At 49.5% G+C, this 19,320-nt stretch overlaps 4 protein-coding genes across 4 annotated transcripts; 2 read left to right on the top strand and 2 right to left on the bottom strand.

The window, feature by feature from the left end:
* Positions 1-1,281: 1,281 nt before the first annotated feature.
* On the top strand, positions 1,282-6,075 carry ETH_00024805 (Coronin, related; the record flags this gene model as incomplete). The annotated part of the gene is made up of 16 exons (XM_013375072.1): positions 1,282-1,324; positions 1,496-1,587; positions 1,816-1,975; positions 2,281-2,452; positions 2,702-2,779; positions 2,922-3,143; positions 3,379-3,466; positions 3,690-3,796; positions 4,024-4,177; positions 4,343-4,403; positions 4,540-4,688; positions 4,817-4,888; positions 5,066-5,113; positions 5,356-5,397; positions 5,592-5,882; positions 6,016-6,075. The coding sequence occupies 16 exons, from the start codon at positions 1,282-1,284 to the stop codon at positions 6,073-6,075; spliced, it is 1,839 nt and encodes a 612-aa protein (XP_013230526.1).
* Positions 6,076-10,094: 4,019 nt separating this feature from the next.
* On the top strand, positions 10,095-12,125 carry ETH_00024800 (PHD-finger domain-containing protein, putative; the record flags this gene model as incomplete). Its single annotated transcript, XM_013375071.1, has 4 exons — positions 10,095-11,066; positions 11,239-11,459; positions 11,596-11,724; positions 11,969-12,125. 4 exons carry the CDS (start codon positions 10,095-10,097, stop codon positions 12,123-12,125), a joined length of 1,479 nt encoding a protein of 492 aa, XP_013230525.1.
* Positions 12,126-12,839: 714 nt separating this feature from the next.
* Positions 12,840-14,287, bottom strand: ETH_00024795 (40S ribosomal protein S11, putative; the record flags this gene model as incomplete). The annotated part of the gene is made up of 5 exons (XM_013375070.1): positions 12,840-12,930; positions 13,051-13,224; positions 13,437-13,543; positions 13,685-13,774; positions 14,261-14,287. The coding sequence occupies 5 exons, from the start codon at positions 14,285-14,287 to the stop codon at positions 12,840-12,842; spliced, it is 489 nt and encodes a 162-aa protein (XP_013230524.1).
* Positions 14,288-18,394: 4,107 nt separating this feature from the next.
* Positions 18,395-18,616, bottom strand: ETH_00024790 (EF-hand domain-containing protein, putative; the record flags this gene model as incomplete). Its single annotated transcript, XM_013375069.1, has 1 exon — positions 18,395-18,616. One exon carries the CDS (start codon positions 18,614-18,616, stop codon positions 18,395-18,397), a length of 222 nt encoding a protein of 73 aa, XP_013230523.1.
* Positions 18,617-19,320: the final 704 nt, after the last annotated feature.

Raw genomic sequence — 19,320 nt, 5'->3', positions numbered from 1 at the left:
ACGAACCCTGGCAGCCGGTATTATTCACGTGCCTGCACTGTTTAACCTCGAGGCCTAGAGATAAAGTGAACCACGGGCACTGAATGCCACATCAGAAGTCCGGGTGCACTCATGAGGGGCTTCGATATTGCGGTAGAACAGCAACGTATATTGCTTCCGATTGATATGCTATGAAAGACAGAGTTACACCTGGCTATGTTCACTGGGGCTCCTTCGGCTCCCCTCCTGAGGAAAACTGAAGCACGGGTCTTGGAGCAGCAGTCCAATTTCTGGTAGTCAGTGTAACCGGTAAGAAATGTCGTTCATCTACGAAAAAGAATTAAATTGATGCAAAAAAGTGGAGGGCATGTGAAAATTGGTTTTTTGCTCTGTCCCCCACCCCCGGACGCGAAGCACCAACCGTCAGAGGTACAGGGTCAGGTGTTGCTAGCTGCCGCTTGGGAGGGGCCCAGGGGCCCAGGGCCCTGCGTGCAGCCTGTGGCGGATCATAGTCTCTACTGGTACCAAGCAGAGTTTCAGAGAAATGGATATATATGTATTTGCATCCAGAAAAGTATCTCAATAAAGGCCATGATCTTTTGCCGAAGCCGCGCGTTCCACAGTGGCGAAGTCTCATGCCTGCCCACGAGCCCTGGCCCATTGGTTCACGGTTCTCCTATCACCTGTTTCAAGGCACTTGCAATCACAGAAGTTTATTGTGTGAGTTACAGTCATTAATCTTGTGTTGCTGCCGAGAGGGCCTAATGGGGTTCTCTCTGGGGTGCTGTCAGCCAACACATCATCATTGCTGTGGGCTTTCGGCCAGTCGAGGAGGGACGTCGTGCACATGAGTATATCAGGCAGCAATGCAGCGGCACTTCTGTGACTTGTTCTCAACCCACGTCCTATATTGAAACTTTCTGGATAGTGAAGGCTTAAAGGATGCGTGCTTCTGTGAAGCCAGCTTCGATGAATGCTGCAGCAAACAGAAACCTTCAAGCAGTCTAACTGATGAAAATTTGGCTGGGTTGGAGGCATGGAATGCAGATACTACGGGCTCTAGGAGTGCTGAATTGCCGTCTTTCGTGTCCGATACCCACAAGCTCTTTGGTCAACACCACACACTGTATCTCTTGCCGTGCAGCATGCGAGGGACACTCATATTTGTGGACCTCGTGCGCTCTTGCTCTCAGGACATTTTCTTGACCGACTTCAGGAAGATCGTCCTGCCCGTCTACAACAAGCCTTAGGATCACGCTTCTCCAGCGACCCAGAGGTAGACCATAAAGTCCACAAGCGAGAATGGGAGACGCTCCAGAGAAAATCCATATAAAGAATTGCTACGGTCAGCTGAGTCAGAAGTAATTACCGCTGATGTTTAACAAGTTCCCAGTTTTATATCAAATTTATTATCAAAGACCTTCTGCAGGTCAGGAGACGCTGCGCATTTTTAATAATTGTCCTCTTTGTAAGCTTACTAGCAACCAGAACGATCCTTCTCTTTGGGTGATCACAGCTGAGCCATGGAAGGTCCCGTATTCGGATATTCGCTTGGCAAGCAAACAGACTGAATCGGTCGGACTCGCCTGCAGCTACCGATATGTTGCTGTGAGCCACGGCCTGGCCCAAAACAATTTTTCTAGCTAGAGCACGGGACATCCCTGTATGTGTATCATGTAGAATACGAAGCCGAGACATGACGGAGTGGTAGTACGCCTGTGTTGCAGTGGGCAGACTGCTGCAGATGTGTCCTGAAGCACGAGGGACTGTAGAACTGAGGAACAATGCATTGCAATGGGACAGCTAGCAGGCTGTGCTAAAACACTGTTTTCGCAGGCTCCGTGGGATGTCGGTGGGGGTGGCATGATGGGTTTGATCAACCTGTCGGATTGTGGTCGGAACCCGCCTGTGACAAAGATAAAGGGACACACAGGGTCTATCCAAGATTTGGCATTCAGTCCATTCTACGAGTCGATTCTCGCATCAGGATCAGAGGGTATGCGGCGTACCCTGAATTCACATTTGCACACCACGCACTGTCGTGTATTGAATCGCTCCGCATCCGTGTACGGCGTTTCACAGCTCACTTCTTCGAAGGCGACAACTCGCCTTTGAACAAGCGAGCTGTACAGATGTGCTGGGCTTTTATATGAATGCGATATTGGCTGCGGCTGCTAAAGAGAGGGCCTGAGCTTCCTTGGTAGCTCGTGTGGTGCCACTAACTGGCTCTAAAGCAAGTTAGGGAACTACCAGTGGAGCAGGTTAGGCTTATTGCGTGGGGACAATTCTGTGTGTCTGCAGACATGACAATACGCATATGGGATGTTCCCAGCGATCCACCCCCTGGACACGAGCTGAAGGACCCTGTAGCCATTCTTACAGGGTCTGCCAAGAAATTGATTGCAACAGAGTGGAACCCGGTAGCGGACTTCATTCTCGCCTCCGGTTGTTTTGATGGAACTGTTGCACTTTGGTGAGAATTCTGTTGAGGCCAGAGAAGTCTTTTAGAGCTCGTTGTTGCAGCACGGCTATGCAGACGGCCTGCTTGATTCTGTTTTTGAACTTTTATATTGGAGAATAGCCACCAAAAGTTCCTGATTGCAGGAGTTAGGCGTGAAATGAGTTGGGATTTTTCCCCAGTGGCCTGGCGTAAGCATCAGAAACCCGAGGTCGCTTGCTTACTGGAGCAGACTTGTTGTTTTGATTCTTTTGAACGTTCCAGGGATGTCGACTCGGCTTCGTTAGTCAGTTCTATCTCACTGAGCGATGCAGTTCTATCTGTTAAATGGAGCAATTCAGGGTGAGAATTTCAACATCGAGTCCGACCTTTCCGCAGTGTGTATAGTCCATAAGACTCAATGCCTCTGTAAATTTCTGTGTCGAGCAACACCAGGCACTGCTGGCACATTCTTGCTTGTTTTTCGTGCGGTTGTATTGGCCAGGGATACGCTTGCAAGCACAAGTAAAGACAAAGCCCTTAGCATCATTGACCCCCGAGCAAAGAAGATTGTGGCCTCAGTTAATTGTCATGAGGGCCCCAAAGCAACAAAGTGCTGTTGGGTTGATGGGTTTGCCGGCTCCCCTGGTCACATCCTTACAACAGGTTCCAGCAAGTCTAATGAAAGAGAGTTGCACCTGTGGGATATCAAGAGTTTTACTAAACCGTAAGAAGGCAGATTCAGTTTGCTCCGTCATAATCCGCGATGCATTTCCACGTTTGTGTGCGTATTCTGCTTGTGCTTCCATTTGCACTTCTGATGTTTAAACAACTCCTGCTTAGCTGCGCGTGGGGTTCAGTAAACGTACATGCTGGTGACTGATAGTTTGGTGGAGTCATGTTATACTGTGGTTGGGTGAGGAAGGTGTTGGAATTTCCGTAATGCTTTGGCTTGTCTTCAGATTGCTTCGTGTGGAGATCGATCGCGGCTCGCAGCCTCTCTACCCAATTTTTGATGAAACGCTTGGAATGCTTTATGTGGCAGGCAAGGTATGGAGCGTCATTGCTATCATCTGACGGCTATTCAGTTTAGTAGGCAGCAATTACCTGATCGGATATTCCCTTCCTGTGATGCAATTTGTGAACCCGACGAAAGAAGACACACAGTTGTCTCATCAGAATCCTAAATTCTACATTGCCCTATTTGAGCTGTACGTGAAGATTATGAGCTACATATGAGCATGCTCGTCTGGTTGATCGCATGGATATTCAGGGAGACGGGAACCTACGATATTTCCAGTTTTACGGGGGTGAACTGAGACGTGTCGACGACTACAGGTCAAATGTACCAATCAAGTCCTTTTGTTTCGTCCCGAAGCTGTAAGCCGCTTTTAGTGTTCTGTTGGTTGCATCTGGAGTACGCTGCTTCCTTCGTGAGAGACCTTAATAGCAGTGCTGCCAGTAGGTTGTCGACCTATTTAGTCTCTTGATCTATAGACGAGCAAGTACTAAAATTTGCAGAACAACCTGAGGTGAGTGTGGGGAGAAATATTTCGCTGGAATAGTGCAAATTGCTGGGAATAGTGCAAATTGCTGCGTTTCTGAAGCGTGGTCGACCAGAAGCGAGCAGAGATTGGCAGAATGCTTAAGAACGAAAATGGAAAAGTGCTTCTTCCAGTATCCTTTATTGTTCCCCGGAAGAACCAGGACGTTTTCCAAGCAGACCTCTACCCGCCTACACCGGGCGTTGATGCAGCCTTGGTAACTCTAGCCATATTGCAAGATAAGAGTCATCTGGACGTCAACGGCGTTAAAGAAAGTAGCTTAACAAAGTAGCAACTTTGCAGGGTGCTCAGATGACACCGTCTTCTCAGTTTCCCATTCAACTTAATACCTAAAAGCAATGCTTGCAATATGAGTTCACAGACCGCAAGTGAGTGGATCTCAGGGAAGAATGGAGTGGTCAAGCGCATAGCGCACCAACCCGGTAGGTGTCCACTACGTGGCAACCACGCACTTTACTGAGTACGAGGCCCTCTCCTTTATGAAACGTAGCGTCTTGAGAGTTTTCTAAGTCGCTTGTTCTATTAACAGCGCTACTTGATAGTGCGTTAACTGCACAGGGAATATTCCACAGTTCAAAGGGGCTGCTAAGAGTCAGACACCCCAAGCAGGAGGCATGCGACGGCTTGAATCAACTCGAGTCGTTTCAGAGCAGGCACCTTCTGTGCTTCAGAAAACCGTAGAGAAAGCTCAAGATGAGACAAGGAGGGTAAGGCATTTTGTGCAAGCTTAGACCTCATGATCACATGCATAAGGCTCACGAGGCAACCAGGAAGTATACTCACTCGCGACACGGATAAGCGCCGGTGAAATTGTTCGTGTGATTCCCTGTCGCAGCTTGATGCAATTAACAAGTCCCAGGAAACGAAGATTAAAGAGTTGGAGGCCCGTGTCAGAGGACTTGAGCCCGTACAGCACACAACAACATGCCCTTCCCACTTCGTTCAAAATACTCTGCTTTCGCTTTGTGTTTCTTGTGTAAAGTCTCAGGCGTTTTTGTATTACAGATGCCGCCTAATCAAATGTCTGCACGTGTTTATCCATTTTGTCAAGGAGAGCAACTGATTAGTGTTATTTTTTTCGCAGCTGGAAGCAAAAGTAAAGCAGCAGGAGGAAAAAATAAAATTTCTCGAGGTAATTGTGAAACCTCTGTTTCTTCCGTATGCAGCTTTAGTTGGCATGTTCATCTGTATATTTATGCTTGTAGTACCCAAGAAAGAGCCATGTGCACGTCTTTTGGCCTCGTACCCATGGAAGTTTGACTCTGCGGCGGAAAGTATAGAATCTTTGAGCTGGATTCAGGCGTTAGCAGTGACTCCCTTAGTGTCGAGCGTACAACAGCCGTGACGTGGCTTTTCTGCCTTTGTCTAACTCAGAGCAAGGCGCAAAATACAGTGCAGCAGGCCGCCAACAGCAAAGTAAGTTGGCCATCCTAATACTTAGCTTTTAGCCAGGTTGCATTGAGGGTTGCAGTTGCTCATCACTCACGCACATAGCGTAGGGGTGTTTGGCTGATGTTATATTGCTGAGTGTACTGCACTGTAGAGTAAGAAAAGACTTGGGTTAAAGAGTGCTGGGCGTGCGTGATTGTTCCAATGTTTGCTTACTGCAGCCTGGGGAGTTGGAGGAGAAGATTAAACAACTTGAAGCAGACAACGTTTCGCTGCGCGCCCAGCTTGAGGATAGTGCCTCGAAAGTGGTCCAGGCGCTTAAAGAGGCCAAGGCAAAAGATGCAGAACTGCAGAAGATTCAGAGCCAGTTAGAAGCAAAGGAAAAGCAACTTGTTGAGCTGACGAAAGCCCACCAAGAACTTAGCAGTAGCATGGCAAGGGCAGAGGGCACACTACAGCGAGCAGCTACTCTCTCCGGATTGGATGAAGGTGTTCGCCAGGAGTTCAACGAGGTCTAGCTTTTATGTTCGAATACATTTTGGCGTGCAGAACTGCTCTCGTGTGTTATGTGCTTTTTCGTACTCTGTCCCAGGCATTGGCATTATTTTGCCGAACCTCCTTCTGATGCTGTGATTCGGCTCGCAGATGAGGGATTTCTTTCGAGAGATTTTAGATGGGACCCTAACAGAACTCGCCAAGGAGTGACAAGCGATGGCCCTCCATATTTCAGAAGCACGCCGAGTGATAACCCGACAAGACATCCAAAAGAGGCACTAGTAAATGGCACATTGCCCGCGATACTCTTCTGAGACTCTATGTCACGCACTTGGCGAGAAGATTTTTCTGCAACGGCCATCTAGACGCACTTCGTCTCAAATTCAGGAAACAATGTGTTCCCATTAGAACGAGACTTAGTGGCACCCACCTAGACCAGAGGATCGCGAGCTTGAATATGGGATGCCTGTGGCAGTTGGCGTACCTTTGGCCTAAGACTCGTGCAAATGTGCAGACCAGTACACTGCTATTTGCAGATTTACTAGTTAATTCTTGATGTCGAAGTCTTCATGGTACGCGCTTCTTAGGCAAAATAGCAGTCACTGCTTGGTAAGAGGACTCGCCATTTTCCGAATACGTAGGAGCACTCTCCATGCAAGTTATTGAAAGCCAGTAAGAAGTTTGTCTGTAGCTATACGGTTTTCACAACGCTTTTACATCCCCACATGCAGCAGGAGAATAGTGCCTTTCAAAGTTCCTACAGGAACTTGACTGATTTCAGAATATTCATAACCATAAACCGGTCGTTTGACTGAGGCTGTGATCCTGCGTAAAGCACGCAGCTAAACAGGACCCAGAAGCCCAGGCAGAGTTTTGAAATCTTACGCGAATGTAAGATTGGATTCAACGCCGTCAGCTAAAAGTCACTCTGAGGTATGCAAAAAGTGTCTCAGAAGTGCCGACCTCAAAAGTAAAAATATCTTGAAAATTCTCAGTTTTTGCGTCGACCTGCGTCATATGCTGTTGCTCGATGCAAGGACCTACAAGCCGCTCGTGCCGGCATGCGTGGAAGTGAGGAGATTGCGTGAAGAGGCGCGTTGGGTCTTTGCTTAACGATTCTTTAGGTTCATAGCTGCCTGCAGTTCCTCGTCTTCGATGAAGAGAGGCGTTGAGAGCTAAACGTATTTGCTTCCGTTGAAGTTACACTCTCCCTGCACGCATCAGAAACTTTCTTGGACCTCGTAGTACGCTGCATCTGACTCGGCTCATCGCTGAAGCCCTTCGGCGCCTGTACATTTTATTGGTGGCACCAACAATGCGGCATTTTAGTCGCCTGCAGAGGGCTTGTATAATTATTGATGATGCACTCTGTAATTTCACCTCAGTCGTACTTCTGCCAAAATTTTCTTGCCACACAGGCCTTCTTAGAATGTATGCGACAGTACTGAGCCGGCCAAAGCATCCCCTGTGGGAACCTTCAGTTGAGACAATTGGAGTGCACTAATGAGGTGCAAATGGGCTTTTGAAGTGCTTTTTGAAAATTGTCGGACAGGAGAAACGGCTATACACACAGAAATGAGCGTGGTTAATTGCGTACTCCTTACTAGCATTCGGCTAGTTCTAGGTACAAAAGCAACGCGGGCTTGCCAACTCATTTATTCCATAATAGACTGGGTTTTCAGTCTGAATTTGTAAAGCTAACTTCGGTGTAAAGGCCTCAGACGAAGCTGCCGTGAAGCGGCATGCAGATGCTCACTTCACGGGTCACCGCTAAATACGGCGAAACATGTGTTTCGAAAGCTGTAACTGTGTCAGCTCCTGTAGATCCTCAAACGAACATTTAGCGCCGCGGACACAAATAGGTTCCTGAAGGTGGTGTGTTGTACTTCTGTGTGTGGATTAGCCTCTCAACTTGAGGTGCGAGCGTAATGAGGTCACACACTTATTCCCCGAGCGAAGTTCCCTTTTGCCTGCAGGAAAAACCGTGTTCTCGTCTTGTGTTCTGTGCCATAGGCTGAGTTCGGAAATATTCTTCCTAAATTTACTTATTGATTGTCAAACAGCACTAGCTGGAGTCGAAGTCAGAATCACATATTTCATTATGCATCCTGTATTACACAACCTGGGCGGACGGTCCTGGCTATCGCAGAGATAGGCTTGTGGTTAAATGCAGTCCCCACTTGCTTCTTCCTACCGACAGAAAATTTGCTTGTGCGAAGAAGGGGCATAACATATTTCACAGAAGCTCGGTGACGTGCATAATTGGAGCCTGGTGCCCTGATGCCATTGAAGGCATGGGGAAAGCTAAGAAACTTTCGCTTACCGTTTCGCGGGCTTTCTAGTGAACTCCTGTAGGATCTACAGCGCATGGCCTTGCATATACTCGTTTGCTTTGATAATGCGTATTCTCTGGGGGTTTTCGGGCTAGCTCTTGATGAAGTGTGGCATCCTTTCGTGGGTTTTCTCAAGAGTCAATTCGGCGCCTTGCTCAAATAAACAAGACGCCATATGCTGATGGTCCTGATTTTCTCGGAGATAGTGCATCGGTGTGAAAGAGTCTTGAGTAAGGGGACAAGTTGCGCGTAACTGCACTACCCTCTGTTTTTCAACTGTTTGCGAGAAGTAAACTTGCGTTAGATACGGTGACCGTGCCATCCACCTCGTTTCCTGCAAGCGCCCAGCGCTGCGGCTACAATTTTATAGTCATCCTAGCAAACACCTCAGTCCAAAGTTGTGCAGCGGCACATATTTTGTTTCATTCCTCTCCCATGTAACCTAACGCTGCTGTCAATTTGATATCCTCTGTACAGAAAAGCTTGCACACGTGTACTTTGTCTTGAATGCGTAACACAGTATCGCAACTCTTGCAACGCCAAATTGGCCGAGCGTATCAGTAAAAGTCGCGCTTGGTTCTTTAAACTAAATACAATGTTTAGCTATCGCGAGGGTGGTGCTGCCTTCGCCCGCTCTCATCCGTGATGCCGAGATTGCGACACGCCAAGATGAGGTGGGGTTTACGCTTCATAGCAAGTTAATCAATTCAAAATGAGCCTACTATTAGTGCACGCGCCTGAATTCACGCCTATATCTTTGGTCTCTGTTGCAAACTTTACTCATTCTGGGGAGCTCAGCTTGTGGTTCTCGCAGCAGGCACCCGCTTTGTGCTTGTGCCTGGAACTGGCTTTTGCTCCCAAAGTAATACGAAGAATTGCCTGAAAGATGCTTAGAAACAACCCTCAGTATCTGCATGGATTTCACGCAGAACAGACGTAATGACGATGAAGAAGCAGTGGAGGCGTGTCGGTGTCTGAAGACAGCATGTTTTTCTGAAGGCATTGTAGTTTAATTTTGCTCATCTTAACTCAGTACTATTGATACCTGCTACGCCAACTTGTTGATTAGAGGAGATAATTTCGTGTTTTAGAGTAGGACACTGCCAATGACTGAATGGGCTGGGGCTCCGAGGCCGCCAACGCCCAGCCGCCCGCCGGCTCCTCCGTGTCGCCAGCGTCCAGTTGAGGGCATTTGCAGCTTAACAATTTTAATGGCCACTCTTTAGATCCCATTTACGGAGCCTTCGAGCACATTAGCAAGTTGAAGGACCAGTTTATTCTGTCCTGCGGGGATAGCTGCATGTGCAGGGGCGTCCATCCTCTGGGCCCCTGGTGGACGAAGCGCTCGCCCTCTCGGTGGCTATACATTTCAAGAAATTAGGAGGCTTTAAGAGCGTCTCTTAAAGAGTCACGGCTGAAACACCACGAAGCGCAGGGAGGGCTTGACGGGGGGTAGCATCAGTGCCCACTTGCGGTAGAAACAGGGTTCGCGTCACTGCTATTAGGCGAAAGTATAAGGTTGCGTGCCTACCAGGTCCTACGGCACGTGCCTGTGACTTAGAAATTGAGTGCGCAGCGGTTTTTATGCACTTCGAGACAGCATGGCTGCAGCATGGCAACCGCATCGGTGTTCCATCAAGCTTCTCGTCTCGTGACATCTTGATTCGACGCAGTCTGCGCACATGCCATGGTTCGTCTTTCTCTTCTGCAGCCGGATAAGAGCTTTTGGTGGGCGAATTTATCTGCGCTTCGGCTTCTGTCGCATCCAGCTGACAGATTCTCCGTCAAGTCTTGACGTAGCTTCCGAGGTGCCACCATAGGTCATTCAACAGAGCAAAGGAGCTAAGGCCCAAAACTGTGAGCTGACTTCATTTCCCCCGACGTATGGCTTTGGGGATGGAGGAAGAACGTTGCAGCATCGGGGCTATCCGTGCAGAGATCACGGAGGTGCCTCTGGTGCCGACAGCGCATGCTGCTAGCCAGCATCCAGCGGATCAGGTAGACCCAGTGGTTGCTTCGCACTCGAAAGGATCTGAAGAAGACCAGAAAAACTTTGAATCTTCGCTGTCCCAAGAGAAGAAACCGCAAGACAACGGCAAGGAAGCCCAGGGAGGCGGCTCCCCCGCAACTATACTGCAAGAACAGGTATCTGCGGCACCAATGGACTCCGAAGCCAAGCAAGACAGTGGAGCCCGAGAGGCCAGTCAAGCGGGCTGTTTTGGATCAGGGACTGAGGCGGTTGCAGCCACATCGGGGGACACGGCAATGGATGTTGAAGGGGATGCGGGAGACGGCGCCACGCCACCTGAGTCATCGGATATGGGATCTCTGCCGAACGGAACGGCAGAAGCAGCAACGGAGATTGCTACTGTAGAAGCAGACGCCATGGCAACCGAAACAGGCGATATGGGCACTGTTGCGATGGACGAAGCAGGAGATACGGTGGAGGCGGAGAGCGACGGCAAAGAGAGCAATGACAGCGTTTGTAATGAATGCGGTGGTGGTGGCGAAGTTGTGTGTTGTGATGGATGTGTTAAGTCGTACCATACAGACTGTCTGCCTGTGGTCGCAAGGCCGCGACTTCGAGCAAGTGCAGATGATTGGTTTTGCCCAGAGTGCACTGCAGCCAACGCAGCGCCTCCTCCAACGGCCGCTGTTCCGTCAACTGCTTCCGCCAAGCTACCTCAGGCGCCGTCAGACCACCGTAGCTCGAGGCAGAGCACTGCTGTAGCCCCTCCTCCGGTGTGTCCTCCTTCCGCCCCAACCGCTCACTGGTCCGCTGTGCCATCTTGCGTCCCTTCAAGGCGGAGAAAGGCGAAAGTGACGGAGGATTATGAGACCAGAATAAACGTGGGACCAAACCACCAGGTCAGTCAGCTATTTGGCTAGGTTACGCAGCTCACGGCCTCCATCACCGCTCCTCAATTTCACTGACATGGGGCAACTTCGCAGAAGGCTACAGAATCATGGAATTCCTGCAAGATGATACTTCCTGAGCGGCGGGGTAACAGTGAAGCATAACATGTCCTCTGCATCTCAGGTGCCGCATCTGCCGGATTTTTTTTTGGCTCGGGGAGATAGTGACTGTTTGTCCACGCTTGCTGAACACTCGCTTAACGATGGTGCACAAAGTCAGGCACTGGGGCCGCTGCTTGTCTATTCGCCCTACCTAATGGAGCGTTCAAAACAGCAATGCCTGGCAGAAAGAGCGACGAAGTCATGCATCACGTCACAGAAGGACCTGGCGGAGTTTCTAATCAAGTTAGCGCCACATTTCTTTGTAGCAAAGTTCCGAAGCCTCACCGAGAGAGCTGAAGATGCATTTCTGCATGCGCCGCGCTCGTTCTCGTTAGCAGAGCTAACAAAATTGCCGGTTCGACTTACTGTCCTGTTGCAGGTGCTCAAAGAGGTGGAAGGTTCGCCCTGGATGGCAGCCATTCTCCCCTGAATTTGCTTACAAGCTACTACATCGTGCAAACTACGACCCCGAGAGAGCTTTGAGAATGATGGACGACTCCGCATTTTGGTGAATCGGATTGCACTTGACTCATGTGTTCAAAAGTGTAATTTGCTGGACATCAGCCTACATAGCACCAGGTAGCCACATGAGTTTCGAACTACCTGTGAGGTGGGGGGTCTACATCAGAAATCGTTGCACCATGCAAAGGTGTCGTTGTGCACTTGCTCCAATCAGTAGCGAACACTCCTCCGGAGAGCACTTTAGCTTAATATTTCTTTTATTTAAGCGGTGAGGTGTGTTGTGTTTTCAGCTTCCAAAGCGTCTGCGATCCGCCACTACGAAAATACGAAAACAAATGGAAGCGCAGGGACAAGCGAGGGACGTTCCCGAGCTCGCCGTATCCTCCTCCAGTGGTGGTGCGTGGCTATTTGAATGAGAAGCAGAAGCAGTTGCGTATGGGCCGATGAAAACAACGAAAATGAGTCTCGACGGAGTGACGCCGTGAATGGTGGGCGTAATCAAAGGGAGATCGGCGCTGTAGCTGTAACCGCAGTGTGGCACCAAGGGAGCAGTGGAGGACTGTTTTATTTTACGATATCAGCTTTTAAGCGGGTAGTCCCCCGCCGTCGTAGGAAGTAGACTTTTCAATCTCAGAGGCGTCTGATGCGGAAGCGCTCATGGGACAGCGCTACATGCAGCTCGGCGTTAGGTTGTCTGCTAGCACTCTGCCTGCCCACCGTGCAAACCACGCGACACTGGCCACTTGATTTTGCTCGTGTTTCCACGGAACTAACCTCTAGCAAAAACGCTCTCCAGTATCTCAACCCTCGGTTTAGCTCTAGCAGCCGGTTGCCGCACACACTTTCCCGCTAGGGACTCGTGCGGTGACTACCTAGGGAGCACTCCATTTTCTCGAAGTTTTTGGCTTTGGGCGAAATAATTGGCTCTACCTATGTCGCACTCTCATGCTCAACCCGAACACTCAAACCCAAAAAACTTCAACTCGCACTAGCGTGACTAAGCATCTTAGCGAGTCTTCCCAGCAATTAGCCGTTTCGAACAACTTCTGCAGCAGCAGTAACAGGACTAGATCACAATGTTCGTGAAAAAGCGACCTCTGTAGGCACCCAAATGGGCTCCACATCAGGGGTTTTGACTGCCACCAGCTGTTCAGCGCGCCCTTAGAAGAGGCGGAACTGTTTGCGCACGTTACCAAATACTTGATTGCTCTCAACCTTCAGCACGTTGAAGCGAATCGTCTTCGAGAGGGGCCTGCGCGCACGCACATCAAAAAGCCATTAGACGCAAATGGCCCACACAATTTGTGAGCATGCGTGCATTACACGCTGATGCAGGGTCCTCAAATGGAACTAGAGAACGCACATAACCCACCTGCACTGCCCAGCGGTGACAATGTCGCCTTCCTTGACTTGTTCGAAGCAGGGGGAAAGGTGGCAAGTCACGTTCTTATGGCGCTTCTCCACACGGGAGTACTTCCTGACGAAGTGCAGGTATGTGCGACGGATGACCACGCAGCGCTTCATTTTGGCGGAAATCACCATACCCCTGTAAATCATGAAGCGGCGAACCCAGCCAATTTCAACATGCACCAATACTCCACAAACACTTCTGAGACAGCGCAACTACAGTAACCAAACTAACCAGAGTGGTAACAAACGTGCACTGTCACCGCAAACAATCTCACATGCTTTGATTGAGAAGCGAGCCCCAACCATGCCTCCAACTATGTAAAAATAGGAACAGTATGCAGTGCTCACTTGATGATGCGGCCACGAATCGAGACGTTGCCAGTAAATGGGCACTTCTTATCAATGTAGGTGCCTTCCTTTGCAAGACGAGGCGTAGCAAAACCTAAGCCTACCTCCTGAGGGCCAAGCAATCCCACACGGCAGTAAAGGGGAGTAGCCAATCTGAAAATTTCTAGTAGTGGCGTGCTACGTTGTTGTAGGAGAAGCATCTTCATGTCCAATCAAGTGCCAATCCAGTGCTTTCGACAAGCGCCTACCCTCCAGTATCTCGCCTTCCCCCTTTTCTTCGAAGACTGGGCCAATGCCAGCTGAGACGCCCCGTGCTGGCGCTGAAAAGCCTTCTCTGTCTGCATCCATAACACAGACATGCTGAGTCAACACAGTCCGCCGCCCACCATCCGTCGTTGGTGCGACGCACAATGCAGCGCCTTAAGCCCGTGCATCATCCGGCCATTGATGATACTCAACGAATGCATACAAGGCACTCAGTAGATGTGCTCGAAATGCAACGCTAAGAAAGCCAATGACCCCACTTCAAAAGCACAGTCATGACTTCGCATCTAAAACAAACGCTACAGCAATTATAAATGCAGATAATTTGTCAACGATGGCCACATAAAAGCTACATTGGGGCGCTTTGCCACTTCTCCAAGCCCGTCGGCGGCCTCTGCTTCGACAATGTCCGCTGAGGTACACAGGATATACGCTAAACCCAGAATTTAGGGCCTAATGAAGAGCATCTCCGATCTTCTCCAAAAGGTTAAAGGGCGAATCGTCCAAAATACAGCGATTTCACGGAGCCTCGAGAAGGGCATGGCCTAGATTGAACGCACCTGGACATCCTGCTGTGTTGCCGACATCGTCTGTTGCACAAATTCACTCTACTCCTGGTAGCTGAGCCCAGCTTGAACCAATACCAAACGAAAACAACGGCAACTTTCAGGGTCCCACAGCCTCACTTTCCAACCTGTGTTGTGGCAGCCCCCACAGCCTGGGGTGCGCTATGCAGCCCCAAGCCAGCCTACGTATCACATGCGCCGGTGCGATGTGCGGAGGCAGTTGACTACTCGAAATAGGGGGTCTAAGGCAACTAGGCAATACGGGAGGGAGACTGAATTCCCAAAAGAAACTTGGCTTCCCGTGGCTGTACTAGTAACGTGATATCCGGCTGCCGTTGGTATCTCCGAAGCTGATCTACCGTTTTCGATACCGTTTCGCTACGGGCATTAAACTGCACTATGTAACTCACAGTCGATGCTTTGACATAATCAGAGTGCCTGACAACGACTTTTGTAAACGTTTCAACTACGAATCTAGCGACTAAATCGAAGAACACGTCTCATGAAAAAGTACCGCGGGGAGCAAGGGCACGAACAGTGGATCGTAGAGCTGCCACAGCATGTTGAATAAATCAAGTTTAAAATTTCACTATGTCTCATTCGAACGCGATGCTTGCGTCTAGAGGTGGACTGAAGGCCAGCAAAACAAAACTAAGATTCGGCACCAATAGCATCCGTGAGCATGAAGAGGAGCATCAGTAAACAGTAGCCTTGCTCTCAGAAAAACGTGTCCCACCGGATACAGAATCAGACTCCTTAAAATACAGACAGATATAGCTAAGGAGAAAAAGGCGCACACAACACCAGGACGAAATGCCTCTGCTCACGATAGCTCAATGCCAAGCGGCGAAAAGCAAAATGAACCTCGTTAAGAAACCGAGTCGTGTGGCCCTATCGTATTGCATGCAAAGATCTGAATAACCATGGATGGTCGGGCAGTCAAACGACTCCACGAGCCTGAGCGGTGGTAACACAAGATTCCCTGGCGGAGCCCAACATGATGAGGCACCATAAAGCAGCCAACACAATGGTAGACCATGCTCATCCAGCTGCAGCAACCAGAATAGCATGCAAACTCATGCCCTCAGCATGCCCCTGGAAGAACTAGACTTATACGCCTTGGCGCGCTACATCAAGCTCGCTTTGGCCCAATGGCCTAGAAACGTATCAAATGCCAATTGAGTTACTGAGTGTAACACAACAACTCTCCTCATCTGGACTTCAGTGGCTCTTGGCCTTGAGGATTCGCTGCCCTAGCTTGTCGTCGAAAAGATAGGATGCGGAAAGACCTAGTTATTCAGAAAAACACACCAAAAACGCTATTTCCACGGTAGAAGATTCTGCCGTTTTTTTCAAGAGACACCTTGATCACCGATGCGAAATCTACCTTGAACAGGATCGTTGCATACAGTTCAGCTTCTTACTAAACTATTTGAGTGCAGCAATGCATGAGCGCAAACAAAAAGGATAGCTACACGAGCAGCAGCTGCTGCTGCTGCTTTAGCGCCCTCGAGCATAGCAACTCATCAGTAACCGCTGCAGCAGCGGCTTTAGATACTGCTGCGAATACTGACGCAGATGATGCCTCTGGCCAAGATACAGCTGCTGCTGCAGCATCGCCGATGCAGCAAGGACAGCTCATGGTCTTCAAGTAAAAGGCGTCTCACTGCGACGCGAACTATTCCCTCTGCTACTTCGTGCATTTGAGACCCCGCACATGCTTTTTGGAAGTGCTTTTGCGTGCGTTTTGCTGAAGGTGTTGAAGATCACGGAACTGCGTGGGCCCTCAGAAACCTTCAGAGAAACTCCACCATTGGCTGGCAAACATAACGATGCTCTTGCTGCTTTGTATTCTTCTTGCTGAAGGAAAAACAGCACCACAGAGAGCAAGCAACAAAAGTAGGGTCAGCTGCCACCGTTGGGCTCTGGGCACACCGTATCGGCTTGCCGACGCTCTTACTCCAGCAGTCTCCCGTATCGTTGACGACAGAAGCAGCAATGGCAGCGGTGGTGCAGCAAGGATGCAACAGCAGAAGGAAGAAGCAACGCAGCTGGAGTCCTATACAGCGAATATATTTCTCAAGTGGCCATGTTGAATACCTGCTGTCTCATCGGCACCTGCATTTCACTGCCTACGTTATTGTCGTGCAAATTGCTGTCCGTGTAAGCTCAAATTCTTTTGATTTTGCATCTGTATCTTCCTTTCATTTTACCGCTGCGCGTGCCTCTTTGCCCGTTCCTTTTCGTTCCCCTTCCTGCCTTTCAACTTATCTCTTTATCAATCATTTGCTGTTGCTGCCTGTGTGTTTTCCTTCATTTGATTTTGTCTTTATCATGTTGTACTCTACCAGGGAAGCTTGTGCTGCCGCCGCTTTGGCTCTGGGAGTCATTTGATTGCCCGACCATCCATGGCCATTCCAGCTAGGAACGTTGAGCACGGTGCTGCTGATTTCGTTATTGCTAATCCTACAGGGGCTTTTAATATTGCTTCTGCTGCCAGTAGTGCTACTGCTACTGGTGGTAGCGCTGCTACAACTGGTGCTGCTGCTGCTGCCACTGGCGCTGCTACCGTTGCTGCTGCGTGTTAATGGCTGCTTACAAGCTTTTGTGTGTCTAGCTGCGCATCTACAACCGCTTGAGGCTGGTAGTCTGGCCTGAATGGCCTCTGCATGCGCCGTTGCTCCTGCTTATGATGCTTTGTGGCATCGACCAACGGCGACGCCTCTGCCCATAACGCAGACCCCAAGACCCTCATCCAAGCTGCTGCCTTGAGAGCTGTTCATACAACAAAACCAGAGTTCTGCATGACTCAATTGCATGCGAGGCTCATTTCACTCGTAGGCACTTGCGTGTATTCGAGCTGTCGCGAACAGCTATGTATTCAGACTGGAGTTGTCTGTCCTTAGCTATCACTGTTCCTGTCTCAACGGGTCTTTTCTGTATCTGTCTTCACGTGCGTCTCTAGGCTTTTCCTGCATCTGCCGCTAGATATAATTTTGTGTTTTTCTGCAGGGCATAAGTTGTTCTATCCTAGCGTACAGTTAGCTTCCTTGGTGCCAAACATATTTTTGAGGTTCGTAAGGGCGGCTTCTCTGTCCATAACCTGACAAAGATACATTCGCCCTATAGAGCCTCAGCCCAAGAGTGTGAACTCAACAATCTGTCTAGAAGCACTTAGATGCAACGAATATCAGTGACACCTTGATACAAACTTTGCTAGCCTCCTAATACACTCTGAACATACACACAGGCATGCATGTTTCTTCGAATACATCATTGTTCAATGAAACTCGTGTAGGTATTAGTTCTATTTTGACCTGGCAGAGGTACATCAAGGCATCATCGTAGCGAATGAATCCCCTGTGAGAGCCAGGAGGAACCATGAGGCGATATAAGACGTAATGCTGCAGCAACTGCGCCTCGCGAGCCAAACCCATTGTTTTCCCTCGGGCGTACAGACACAAAAAATCTAGAAGATCTAGATTGCCGTCCCCGTCAGAGTCCGCCTCCCTGAAGGCATAAACTAACACTAACTACTGCAACGGGTGCAAAACCAGCTGCAGTACAAGAACGACTCAGCGGTGGTTATTGAAACACGAGTTCGAGGACAAATGGCAACTGCGTTCACTGCAGCAATACTATGGCCGATTGCAGCGCCCCCAAGTGCTGCAGCAGAACCGGTAGTATTAGTAACGCCAACACATAACGCAACACCTATATCAGCGTCTACAGCGCACGCTGCAGCAACGGCAGCAACAGTTACTGAAAGGACTCTAAAATGGCAGCTGTCCGAATGCCTTTGGAACTAATTTCGAAAGCTGCCAGCCATCCCATGGATTAGGGGTCTGGCATGCTGCGTTTGTGTTTAGTTGATATTGCCCTAACTTGATTGCTTCGAGAAAGGAGGAATTGATCTCACAGTCTACAATAGCTCCTGCAGCTGGTGGTCGAATAGATTCTACTGGTACTACCGCTGCAGCTGCCACTGCTATTATGCCCCTTAGACGAGCGTTACAAGAGCTACTGAAACAGCTGCTGCTAATGCAAGCGCAGCGGCCGTTGATATTGGTCATTCCGGAAACGCCGTTGGTATTGCTTTCTCTTGGACAGAAGAGAACTGTCGGCACCTCACCACACACATTCTTGAAGTTGCGCAAGGGGCAGCACTATGCCATCTTGACGCATTTCTCTGGCTATGTCACGGGCATCAAGTCGCCCGTCTTTGTCTCTGTCAAATTCATTGAAGAGCAACCGCAGGCGAGCTATCTCAGCCGGCAGCAACTGTGAGGTCAGCGAAAGGCCTGTTTCCTCAGGCAGCAGTTGAGCGGGGCCACCGGAGCGCCGCGGCATTATAACTGACCGAAAAAAAGATGCAAGAGAGGAGCCCACGGGTCTTCCACAGAATTTAATACTGATTGATGCAGAATGCGCAAAAGCAAAGTTGGTGGCAGGAAAAAGCTTCAGTATAACACGAGCTGGAGCAGCACAGCAAAGTGTCGCTGGAGATAGTGGGCTGAGGCAGCAGCAGCAAGCGCCGAGTCGGCTATTGATTGGGAATGAAAAGTAAAATAAATGATCCGATAAAAAGATAAAAGAAGCGCACAAACGATGCGGAGATAATCCCACAGGGTTGTCGTGATTCAGGTGCAACGCCGAGTTGCTGTGCGTCCCTCTGGTTCTATGGCTTTCCGTCGATATCTCCACAGCGCATGTAAAAAAACACAATAGAAAAAGAGTATCAAGAGGTTGAAAAAATGGATGACCGGACCAAAGGATTCCGTCTGAACGCTGCAAACAGGGGCTCATCGAATCAAATACAACACGAGCCATGTGGTGGGGCTTCCAGGGGTCACTTGCTGCTGCCCTTCTTGGCCGGGGGACAACGACGCTGTTCGAGTTCAAGAACAGTTCACCAGTGCAACAGACATTATGTGCGAGATTTCATTTTTTCTCGAGACGAAATGGCTACCGAGTCATGATTTCGAGGCACACTACTGCGGTCGACCGTGTGGCCCTCCCTTATCAGCAGAGTGATCGTCTTTCCCCGGTGATCT

The sequence above is a fragment of the Eimeria tenella genome, genomic scaffold (genome assembly GCF_000499545.2).
Source record: "Eimeria tenella Houghton genomic scaffold, Eth_scaff25, whole genome shotgun sequence".
NCBI classification, from domain to species: domain Eukaryota; phylum Apicomplexa; class Conoidasida; order Eucoccidiorida; family Eimeriidae; genus Eimeria; species Eimeria tenella.
This window is presented reverse-complemented; position numbering and strand designations above follow the sequence as displayed.